The 12,586-nt window shown below is 39.3% G+C and overlaps 2 protein-coding genes across 2 annotated transcripts in view; both read right to left on the reverse strand.

Moving 5' to 3' along the window:
* Window positions 1–273: 273 nt before the first annotated feature.
* Window positions 274–5,313, reverse strand: sdhc (succinate dehydrogenase complex subunit C). Its single transcript, XM_022769256.1, has 6 exons — window positions 5,259–5,313; window positions 3,225–3,284; window positions 2,981–3,082; window positions 2,075–2,136; window positions 833–996; window positions 274–527 (listed from the first exon to the last, which is right to left on the reverse strand). Exons 1-6 carry the CDS (start codon window positions 5,273–5,275, stop codon window positions 423–425), a joined length of 510 nt encoding a protein of 169 aa, XP_022624977.1. The 5' UTR covers window positions 5,276–5,313; the 3' UTR covers window positions 274–422.
* Window positions 5,314–7,683: 2,370 nt separating this feature from the next.
* The window catches only part of LOC111239378 (sodium/potassium-transporting ATPase subunit alpha-2-like), a 35,883-nt gene continuing 30,980 nt past the window's right edge, over window positions 7,684–12,586 (reverse strand). The window contains exons 20-24 of the mRNA XM_022769250.1: window positions 10,222–10,367; window positions 9,962–10,092; window positions 9,682–9,783; window positions 9,343–9,434; window positions 7,684–7,712 (exon numbers count right to left, since the gene is read on the reverse strand). Coding sequence (XP_022624971.1) covers window positions 7,684–7,712; window positions 9,343–9,434; window positions 9,682–9,783; window positions 9,962–10,092; window positions 10,222–10,367 — 500 coding nt within the window. The remainder of the gene's footprint in view (window positions 7,713–9,342; window positions 9,435–9,681; window positions 9,784–9,961; window positions 10,093–10,221; window positions 10,368–12,586) is intronic.

Here is a 12,586-nt window from a genome sequence, read left to right on the forward strand (position 1 = left end):
GGCAGACACACTGGTTGGGCTAGCAGTGACTGAGCACTCAGAGCAAAGTAGTGATTAATGAATTTGACGTCAGAGCACTATTAAACAAATTACATAAGGACAAAACATGTAGGACACATCTAATTTTGGCCACTGGTGGTTGTTCACACCGAGAACAAGTGTGAAATAAACTAGGTCACATTTGCATGCACTTTGCACTCTTGCTGCATTCGATGACCCCAAAGCTTTCCAGAGTATAATTAATTCCAAGGGGATAAAACATCACAACACATTTTCTGCGGACAGCATAATATAATTCTTTATTTAATACTTTGATGAAATGGGGCCTGCAGTAGGCCAGAACAGAACATATACACAAAACTCCCACAGTCCACGTTCCCTTCAACTCCCTCCTCTCTGCTCATCTCGTGTCCTCCTGCGCCTCAGAGGAAAGCCACGGCTATGGAGGTGATGATGGACAGACCAATAACTGTGTAGCCGGTGCGGTAGACCTCTGGGATTTTGAAGCCCTTTCCAATGTCCCACCACTGATTTAAATAATAATATACAAATGAAAAAAGAGAGAAGAGGGAAGACAATTTAGCAGGAAAGACATCGTCAGTTTATAAATGGCAGCAAATGTAATGCATTTTCCATTAAAACTGTAAAATAAGCAAACATGACAAAAATGAGAAACAAATTGCACAGAGATCTGTGTCTTTTCAGCAGCTTAAGTCCACATCAAACATGGTTATGGCAAAAAAATTACCAAACAATTCTCAATTATACTTTAGTATGGAGAGAAAAAAGACAAACATTTGTTAGGTCTATGAATGAAATTATGAAGTCTTACCAAGTGGCGGATGCCGTTATAGGTGTGGAAAGATACGGGAAAGGAGATGCCGAACTTGGCCAACCCAATGAGAAAGGGGCCGACAGACAGCGAGTGGATCAAGTCCAGGTAGTATGGGTAATTTCCCGGTAATACCAGTGCTGCCAGCGCAAAAGCAGAGATAGCTGGACACAGACAAAAGCAATAAGAACGGAAACTGGACAAGGTTTGTGTGTGTGTGATGGGCTGTGTTAAAGAAAGATTTGATATTCATGCATTTCAACATGAAATAAACGCATCGAGCATGCATCACCAACATGCTAGTATAATCCGACCAAACTCCTGAGTTATACGAGTCTTGCCTGTTAACAGACTTTTCCCCTGCTGGACCATCAGTCTTTCCTACAGGAGGCAAATGAAACTGAAGCCCAACAATGGTCTTTATTAAAGAGGCTCCACTTTGGCTGCCTGCTACTGCAGTTAACAGCAGTGTATTAGTTTCTGTTTCTGTGCTGCATGGATGATTAAAAAAAACCCTAATGGTAGTAGAAACATTTTATAATTTATAAAATTCATATAAACACAAAAGGTATGGATACACAAAAGCAGACCATTGCATATGTGAATGGGCAACCTTTAAAATTAAACTTTAGTTTTTGATTCTATATGCATTTAAATATATACAAGTAAAAGAAGTTTACCGGCCCAGACACTGTGTTTAAGCGTGTGTGATATTTTCATAGCGAGTTGACACTCAGTCAGGGACTGTTTATGTCTCAGTATGCAATGTTAGACTGGCAGTTGAGGACACCGACCCTCATTGAACACATTAACACAGGAACAAAATTGAACCCAGCATGGTACATCAAGGTCAACGGTACTGATGTACAATGTCAGTCAGCAGGATCAACCTTTAGACCAGGCAGATGACTAAAAGCTGTTAGCAGTCCAGCGTTATATTTAACTTTCACATGCAATTGTATTGAACAACTTGTGTTTTATAATGCCAGTAAATGCTCTTAGCAGAATTCAATAGTGATGGACTAAAATGCCCTGAGGAGATTTTCAGGGTCAATCAAAAGCTGACAGCAGCAGTAGCACAGCTTCACTTCAATGTAATAAAACACAATGACAAAAACAACAAAAGAACATGGAAACAACAAAACAACAAACTTTTTATGTATATGACATGAGTAGTGAGTAGTTTAAAGACAAAACTAACTACTGAAGGAAAACGGAGGTTTATTCATTGAGATGTGTTACCTCCACTGAGCCCCACGCCTGTTCCTCTGTGTGTGATGGACATCATCATGGGGACGGACCATCTGAAACACAAAGGAAATGCAGCACATTTACTATAATGGCATATACCTGTATACGTAGCTCACTGAAAACTCTACTACTCAACTATCAATAACTTGAACCTGAATTTTAAAAACTTTGGTGTCAGGTTAGGCTGCCACTGACACGTCACATCACTGCAATGTAATACAGAAAAAAAAGACACCTCTATTTTTCAACTTAAAAGCAGCAACACAAACTCAAAGGCAAAGCCGTGAGCACTGCACAGGAGGTATTTTTTTCAACTTGCAAATACAAGTAAATCACAGTTGACACTTTAACAGGTTTCAATGTCTGCATGTACAGTTGGAAATTAAGATAATGCTCTTAGACAGAGTAACTTAAAAAGGTATGATTTAAATCAGTAGATATAAATAGCCAATGGTTGGGATTGTAAATGCCAGGGAGATTAACCATAAAAATGATCCCGGATGACAGAGAAATGATAAGTGAAAAAAAATAGCCAGGAAGGAAACCTGCTGAGAAATTGCAATGTAGACATACTGAGTAAAAAAGGTACAAGGTTCTTATTGCACCACATGTATCCAAAGGCATGGACATTTCTGGTGATGGTGGCTTCTCCTGCTGTTTTATAAGCACTATAAGAATGAAATTACTGCATGATCTGAAAATTGGCTTTAACAGTAATATCATCTTCAACTTGGATAATGTGCTGCAATAGACCAAGTAATAATAATGTCTTTGAAAATATGAAGTGGAAATTGTAAAATATAAATGGAGCATATGGTTTCACTTGAAGATCTGTGCTTGAGTTTATTTTCTGAAAACAGGCTACACTCTGTACTGTATGTGGGGTACAGCGCATACTTGTAGATGGTGATATGGGGAGACATGGGCCGGTCTAATCTGGCATTTTTGGCCCAAAACTTGTTCATCTCATCCTTAGCTGTGGTTCCCATGGGAGCAGCACTGTAGTGGAGACAGAGACAGTTGGCATTTGTGTATCTGCATCATTACAATGAGTGGTAGCAGCATTTGTATGTGAAAACAGAGTTCTTGCTCTTGTTCTCTCTCTCTCTCTCTCAGAAACACACACACACACACAACTCACTGTCTGTAGAGCACGCTGAACTGTGGTCTGGAGAGACAGACACCCTGACGGGCAAATGTCCTAAAGACAAAAGACAAAAAAGAAGTGTTGAAATTAAGAATCACTAATACAAATACACAGAATCTAGTACACATCAAGTTTGCTTATGGAGAATTTTTAATAATAGGACTGTTCCATAAACCGTTTGAGTAAACAAAATATATGAGAATGGCAAATACTTAAACAATAAAAAAGAAAGATAAGTAATAAGTGAGACAAGATGTTGTTCAGCAGAAAACTTATTTCAGGCACCTATCGTTTTGATGCATCATCAGTGACACAAATATCACAGAAGAATATAAAAAAAGGGGTGAGAATATTTCAGTACTCAATCTATTACTGAATCCATATTGATTTTTATACTATGAGAAATTACATAAATGATATAAATGATGCTGTTAACACAGAGTGCTATTGCTATGACATATGTCTTACAACCTGATTTCTAAAACACCCCTTCAACTTACTGCTCTGATGATGCACTAAACAGATATACAGTACTGTTAGAAAGTTTTAGGCACTTCTTTCCATCACACAATACTATCAGTGAGGGGTCAAATCCCAAGTTTTTTCTGCAGCATTAAAACAAACCCAACATACAGCCACAATAAATTATCCTCGGTGACAAGAAGAAGGAGTGCTGCCTGAACCCCAGCCAAGTCCGAGAGAGTGGCAACCGAGCACGACATGACCCCGACAGGAATTCTGGGATACACTCACTGACTGTGAGAATGAGTGTATCGCTGCACAAACGAATCAATGACTTCAATCACTCACTCAGTCAGTGAGCGTATCCCTGCACACATTATTCGTTTTTGCAGGGATACACTCACTCACTGGGCGACTGATTCAAGTCATTTTGCTCACAGGAGGAACGGGGGGAGTTCAAGCCTTGGTAGGTACTTTATTGATCCTACACATGTACAGTACAACACTAAGAGTAGCGCACAGAAGCAAGTACCAAAGGAAAAACAATATGAGTAAGTGACTAACGGCAGAATAAAATATATATAAATATCATCAAAAATATGAATAGCATTAAAAGATGTGAATTACAGCTAAATTGTAGCATTCATCCCCAATATTCAGTGAAGATATGTTTAAAATACCAAAACATATATACAGATCATGGGGAATATACATGAACATACATTGATTCGATTTAGTTATTCTTCTGTTTACTCCACTTAGTATGCTATTTTGAAAGCATCTTCACTTTACTTTTAGCTTAAAACTTTTGCACAGTACTGTGTAAACAATAGAGAGAAAGAGAAAGAGAAAGAGAGAGAAAGAGGGAGAGAGAGAACTACAGTGTCCACGCCAGGTCTGAGCAATACAGGCAAACCAAGTCAATTTGATCAAGGAGAAGATAACAGAAGAGGGAGTTGAACTAAATCTCTATCTTGCGAAAGGAGGAATAAACAAACCTCCTCGGGGCGGTGTTAAACATTTATTTGATAAGCTTAATGGATACTGTACTTATCTTTAACATCCACCTGAGGTGGATGAAGCGGACAAAGTTCAACAATCATTTCACTTTCCAGATGGTCAATATTCTGTTCGTAAGGGCACCACAGTGCAGCCACACAAACTATTAGCTAACTCCAAGCTAAACCAGGCTAAACCCCCTTATTAGGATGCCTAGAAAACAACGCCGAATTAAGTTTGTGTCAAACACCGCCCACACAAAGAGTAAAGCCAGCAAACAGAGCCGTTTAAGTCTGTCATTAATCATAATCGGAGCCAAAGTCCACTCTGTTAGCTTTCAAACGTACCCGACAACAGCTAGCCGCTAGCTAATGTCAGCTAGCGATACGTCCCTCCATATTTCCAACACATAACGATAAGAACCAAAGTAAAAAGCTACACTCGGGTGCGTTGTCAGCAGCTGTAACAACATTATGCTGTTAATGTGTCAATTGATAGGATAAACCCGAAATTTGACACAAAAGTCTTCCCCTGAGCCCAAACGTTATGTAGCGCAGATGTACTGACCTTAGAAGCAGCGCCATGTTTGACAGGCGTGGAACGGAAGTGACGGTAACGGATGTTGTTATTCCGCCTGGATCTCCAGACCAGAGCGAAGAGAATCTGTTCTCAGAAGGTCAGAGTAGGTCAGAGCGAGGTGAAGACGTTAGTGTGATTTCCACTTTCCTTTTCTCTCATTCACATTTATGATCTTTTTGGTCTTTGTCATCATATTACACCAGCAAATACGGTATTACGTACATAAAGGTGAGCCAGCACAGGAACTTGTTCTCTCTACATGAATAATGCAAGGAATTAAAAATAAATGTCTGCGTTGGTAAAATGTAACATTAGTATTTTTATTTTTTTATTTTTTTTATTTATTGCATTAGCCAAGTTGACTATTCGATTAATTTGTTGATCAGAGAATAAAATATGAGCAACTTTTTTGATCAGGCTATGATATTCACATGCTTTGTTCTCATTCACATTTATGAGCATGTTGTTGAAATGTGTCTACTGTCCACCCCTCAAACTGTAAAAATTCTCAATAAATAAATATAGCTTACAAATATATATATATATATATATATAATAGAGATTTTAAAAAAATAATACAATTACATCAATGTCTATGAATGTTTTTAAAATGTATCGTATTGTATTGTAAATGTATGAGATAGGAAAACATAGAGAAACATACAGCAGCACCCATGACCATTTTCAGGTAAAATACAATGCAGACAACAGAAAGACAAGACAGTCACACACGCACATAGCATGAGACATCCACACACACACTCAAACCGATAACAAAATGGTAGCAAGGTTAATGATGCCTAGAAGCAGCCCAGTATTGGGTTCCTATAGTAAAGTAAAAAAAAAAAAACACACAATGTTGGACTCAGAGTAGACAATATTTAGGTTGGTTGTATAAGAGATGAAACACATTTCTAATTCATTTTTAGAAAGTACTGAAATTACCTTTGACTTTTGATTTAAAGGTTTTTGAACAAATAGCACAGAGCTGATTCCAGAAATTTGATGCCTGTCAGTTTTTTCCTTGACTGTTTTGACAGTAAGGTGGCAAGTGTGCAGTGATTAGAAGACAAGAGGACATACAGAACACAATGGATAAGGAGGTCGAGAAAACATGACCATTCATAGAATTTTTGATGCTGATCCCAACATTGATATAATAGAGTTTAAAAATCTGATAACATCTATATTTGACCAAAATTTTTCACAATATGTATTAAGCGGGACATTTTACATTTGAAAAAATCAACATGTCAGTGCTCTCTGGTGAACAAACTGACAGCAATATGGTTTCTAAATGACGTGTCATACCTTTGGCATTTTTGTTCTCCACTCTCTTGTAACTTACTGGCTGCCATGCTGATACTGATGTATATGCTATAAGCTAATATCAACTGATATATATGCCCAGCTGATTAATGCGTCTTTTAGTGTGGCGCATGTGAACTGATTGACTTACATGCAAAGTCAAAATAAGGGTTGGTGAAATGGGAGTAATGTGATTGGAAATTGGTGAAAATTTCAAATTCAGTCACAGTAATTAATATGTGGTTTGGAAAACACACATTTATTGTTACATATGGTGCCTTTCACAATAAAACTGACAAGTTGTTCCGTATCTTCTGCCAGTTTTAGGTCCAACATTCAACTGACTCAAAAGCAATAATGAGTAATAATAGCAATAAGGAATTATACTGAACATGAGACTAAATGGTAAATGGACTGCACCTCAGAAGCGTTTTTCTAGTCTTATCGACCACTCAAAGCGCTTCACACTACAAGCCACATCCACCCGTTCACGTACACATTCATACATACAGCGCTTCTACCGTACACACACTCATACACTGCTGGAACAGCCATCAGAGGCAATTTGGGGTTCAGTATCTTGCCCATGCAAGGACACTGTGACACACAGACTGTAGGATCCAGGGATCAAACCACGACCTTCTGATTAGTGGACGAGCCGCTCTACTTCCTGAACCACAGCCGCCCTAATGACTAATAACTAAATCAGAGGTCACGGATGTGTTGGAATACTTTTTATTTGGTACATTTCACATGATGAGCAACATTTGGTATTCCTTTATAGCCAAACAGGCCATGATACATCACTTTGGTAACAGTTTATGTAAGGCACAAAAAGTGTACATTATCATTGTTCTGCTGGAAATGTTTTCTGAGAAAACACACACACGCAAAACACACAAAAAAGAAAAACTCAAAGCACAATCAAAAGCGTATTTTCAGCAGTATTTTTATGATAATCAGATTTGGGAACTGATCCATGCAATATTACAACTGACAGACACACACACACACACACAGTTCTACCCTCTCACACAGACACACATACACCCACACACACATACACACTCACAGACACACAATTCAAACTGACATTTTCTGAATGTTAATAATATGTCTCCTGCTCCACCCAACCTGGAGGAGAGAGCGAGAGAGAGAGAAACAGAATAGGAGAGAGAGAGAGGGAAAGTGTCAGAGAGCGAAATGACAGGCGAGGAGTTTTCATAATATCCTTTTGTACTGCTCTATTTGTATTCATCTCGTTGCCTTTGTCTCTGTACATTTCCAAATGAATCCCCTTATAACTCAGAGTCTCTGATCAGCAGCCCGTGACACACAGATTAACAGAAATGATTAACTGTCACGATAAATTGTATTTGTCTCCTCATGTCTTGCCCCTCATCGGCTGAAACACTGTGGCAGTGAACAGATTTGGAGCCATTGTAGTGCGTCTATATCATGTGTACGATCTTTGGGGCATAGCTCAAGTGTCTTCATCAGCCTGCTTTAATTTCCTCTCTTGTCATTTGCGACTGTTTCTGTTGGTGTTGGACAGGTAGGATCTGTTTGACACAGGTTTACTCGCTGACTGAATCCAAAAAGAGTCCTGCCTACATGTTTTGTCATTTCACACGCTGCAAACTGCTAAAGATTTCTACCTTCGGGCCAAAAGCAGAAGACTCACTAAATGTTTTTATTCTTAAATGCTTCCATCAACAGAGTTGGAAGCGGCTTATGTTTTCACCCCTGTCTGTTTATTAGCAAGATATTAAAAGAAGAAGAAAAAAAAAAAAAAAAACTATCGAAGGACTTTGGTTGAAATGTGGTGCGGATGCAGCCCTCGGCCCAAGAATCAGATCAAATTAAATTACAGCGGTGATGTGCATGTGTGATTTTCACCACTGGATGTTTTCCTGTTTATTAGCTGTGTTTTTCTGCTCCATTTATTAAGCAGAGTTCTCGAGTGAACTGCCAGACAGCACTGCATTTACAAGCTATTTTGTCAGAAATCAAACCTGGAAGACAAAGAGTAATCAGTCAAGTGTTGGCGAGGCCGCGGCTTTGGAAGTGGAGGTATTGTTCAGCATTGAGAGGCTTGTGTTCTGCTGGATGCTTGGTAGAGTTCAGCACATTGCTAAGGGGTTAGACCTAAAGCTTCCTTTATGGTTAAATGTAGGATTAATATGACTTGTAGGCGAGTTCCTGCTTTGTTCTGCCGGAAATTATGTGAAGTGCACAATTTGCATCACGGACTTTATCCCAAAAACATGACAGCTGGCACCAATTTTGAAATGTTACACCAAAATTAAAGCTTATATCCTTTTTCCATAATTGCCACGAACATTGTTTTGTAAAATTGATACCTGTACTTTGCTTTTTTTGATCTCAGCTGAAAACCGTTGAAAAAAAAAAAAATTGTGTTACTTTGAAATGATATTGAACTTGGTCTTCTCCTGCACGTCACCATCTGTCAGATGCTTGCTGGGATCTTTCAGGTCAGATCAGCAGAGCAGAGCCGTGGTGACTTTGTCAATCAGCGTGTCCTTCAAGGAGTGGACAGTCTACTCTTTTTGGATTTTATTTTTAAAAGACTGTAGGAAGGCTGAGAGGGGTAAAAGTCTTGGTGGAAAATGGCACATGAGGTTCCTTTGATATGGATGTCAACCCTGGCAACCTGGCAATCTTTTTTTTTTTTCTAGCTTATTAACAAGACAAATAAGGTTGAAACCTTTTAATCTTGCTTTCTTTTTTAATAACTGCTTACCTCCAGGGGCCCTCCTCAGAATGAATTTACGGACCTCATCATAAATGAAGATGAGAAGACTGTATGGGAAGGCGCAGAACCACCACAGGATCCTGAGAGGAAGGAGAAAAAGTATAGAGTATAACAGACGCAGGGATGGAGAGAGCAGCAGTGATTCACAGGCAGGGTCCAAATGATTAAATTCATTGCAGTCATTTTTGAATATTACGGATAACAACGTGGTGTTTAAGAAGATCACGGACTTCATTTAAAGCCGAGAGTGACAGGCTAATGGCAGCCTGTTAGCTCTTTAAGAGGTTATTTTTCTGTTCAGTGGAGATATGAATATGCAGAGCGTACTTCAGGGGGTACATGCGCAAGGCAATGTCCATTCCCGGGCAGTAGGAGAGGAAGGCAGCCAGAGCGGTCTCAACAAACAGGCCGAAGATCAGGATCCGGTTCCTGTTGAACAGAGAATCAGAACAAATTAAGAGACAGAAGGCTGAGGCAATCAAGGTTCAGACAAATTAAAGAAACGCTCTCTTCTTCTCTGCCTTCCTAAATACTTTGATTCGTGCCTTGATTTCACATCCTTCTCCACCCTGACCTCTCTCCCTCCCTCCCTCCCTCCCTCACTTACTTCATGCCCTGCTGAAACAAGGAGTTCCTCCTGGTCTTGCAGATGATAAGATCAGCCCACTGGACAACCACGATGCTGGCGAAGAAGGCGGTGTGGCAGGTGAATTCAACGATCTTCCTCTGCTCGTAGGTCTGCCGAATTGACACACACACACACACACACACACACACACACACACACACACATACAGTATTTATTCTTGCATGAGTGTGGAAATATTCACAGGGTGCGTGGGTTTGTCTTCATGCCCCGCTCCTTACCCACTGCTGGCCATAGGTGTCCTCCAGGTCATTGACTCCATTGTTGTCCCAGTTGACGCGAATGCCCACCAAGGTTTTTGGGAGGAATCCGTTTTCAGCCAGAATCACAAAGTAGGTGAAAAAACCTCCCAGAGCCTGGATCATACCTGTTTTAAGAAATGCGCAGGGCCATTAAAAAGGGATCAATGCCGAAACAAGTCTACTCCTTTTAGTATAAAGGTTATCTAAACACGATTTTACATTACATGAGAATGTTTTATTGAACAATGTGCAAAATCATACTATGATTATTTTTGACAGATATTTTGATATTAGCCACAATGTTAATGGGAATGATACATTTTGCATTTCATTTTCACTAGAAAAAAAATGATGATGTGGTTTTTGCTGGGGTCTGTACCAAAACAAGCACGTTCCCTCACATCTGTAGAATATGATCTGTAGGCCAGGGGCATCTCTGTAGCACCATTATGCATTATGTTGTCACACATCTTACAGTTATCAAAAAATCGCAGCTCCTGCGATTTGGATATTGCACTTGGCCACATAGCAATTTCGATATTATTTCATTTAATTGTTCATCCCTACTTTATTTTACAGATCTGTAATTTCCTAATAATTTTATAGGAAGTTTTCCTGAAGATATACATATACACAAAGTTCTATTATTTATTTGGGTTAGAGTTTATTCAGTGATGGTGACGCTATAAGCAGTTTTTGGTTTCTACAGGAATTTCCTCAAATAACTGGAATCTTTATTCTTTCTGTGTCAGACTGAAAATCTTCCTATTTTTGTATGTTCAGCTGACCTGAGGTGCGTTGCCTTAAGGCAGGGATGCCAAGGTGAAATTGGTCAGGGGCCCAGATTTTTTTCAAGTGAGACCTCAGCGGGCCGAATTACACTTTCAAACTGAAAAGACCAAACACTGACTCAACATCACTGTTTGAAATTATTCATTAAGGCCTACACATCAAAAAGAAATTGCATTGGCACCACAATAGCCTCACAATGAGGCCTACAATTACATAGAAGCCTAAAGCAAGTCACAGTACCCTCTGAAAACGTAACATTGTCCTATCCATGCTAGGGCTGTCAAAATTGCTCAAAAATGACGTTGGAATATTCCCTCTAAAAAACAGATATATTCAAACTATTTGAATATCTATTTGCGCATTATTCAATGACGCGCATCACATCAATACCAGGACAAACTAATACAACGAGACATAACTACTGTATAGGTAGGCTAGTTTATTTAAATGAACAACAACAATAAACAAATGCTGAGTGCTGATCAAAAGTTTTGTGCAAGCAATTTAAGCTTAGGGATGGGCGATGTGTCCTTCACTGGTAGTCTATATCGTCCGCGCGCGAGGGGGGGAGGGGCGCCCACTGCGCTGTTTGTCTCCCGCTCCGTGCTCAAAGTCACACCAGGCAGTCTATGCAACTGACGGGTTCCACGAAAATTAAAATAAAAAATAAAACATTAGATTTAAATAAAAATAAAACTCACCCATATCAACCCACGGGCCGGATGTGATGTTCAATCGGGCCGGGTCCGGCCCGCGGGCCGTAACCATGGCATCCCTGCCTTAAGGGCTCTGCATGTTAGACTAGCAATTAATATTCATCAATTAATTCAAAGTGCATCAATGAAACACTTTCTCCATTTTCATTATAATAAGTTGTAGATTACACAGTTCTTCCCAGGAGTGGGAGTATGTTCACAACAATAATTTCTGTGCTACTCAAACTATTAACTAATAAATTTGGGCATGCCATTTGATTAACTCTCTAGGGTCCAACAAGTAGCAAAATGACAGGATTTATCTCATATTTATTTCAATTACTTATTTAGTATTACACCAAAATATAACAAATAAACTGACTTGTATCCTGAGAAAGAGCACATTTTGAGTCTATAGTCGCTCTATTATATATTCAGCCTCAGTGCACCTGGTTTTTGTCGCTTAATGAATAAAAAAAAGGAAACAGCGCAGGTGATTGTATCTTCTTCTCTGTGTCCTCCTCAATGTTATTTTTTTTTTGTAAGTAAATGGCTCCAGACAGCTAAGGACGGCAATAATAACTGATAGTGAGTTTTAATTTCATGTTGGCAAATTCGTTTTGTCAGAGTGGGTGTAACGATTTCTCCATGATGGACATCTTATTTTAGAGCTTAAGTCTTTGCATATACCAAACCTCCACGAGTACTGATCAAGGGTTGAGACGATGCTTATTAATCATCTTCTTCATTATGTTATTTAATTGAAACTCTGCACCAGGTCAGTGTTTATGTTGATAGATTTCAGCACTGCTACGTCAGTGAGAGAAAAACTGGCTGCCCCCCCCCCCCCCCCCCCC

This window comes from Seriola dumerili, unplaced genomic scaffold (genome assembly GCF_002260705.1).
Source record: "Seriola dumerili isolate Sdu_G_001 unplaced genomic scaffold, Sdu_1.0 BDQW01002429.1, whole genome shotgun sequence".
Taxonomy (NCBI): Eukaryota; Metazoa; Chordata; class Actinopteri; order Carangiformes; family Carangidae; genus Seriola; species Seriola dumerili.

Bases quoted from the DNA above. Each gene is read 5' to 3' on its own strand.
- sdhc (XM_022769256.1), bottom strand. The intron at 2,137-2,980 runs GTATGCGCTGTA...TTTGTGTTTCAG, and splicing joins CCCCATATCACCATCTACAA to ATGGTCCGTCCCCATGATGA. The intron at 997-2,074 runs GTAACACATCTC...GTCTGTGTCCAG, and splicing joins AGGCGTGGGGCTCAGTGGAG to CTATCTCTGCTTTTGCGCTG.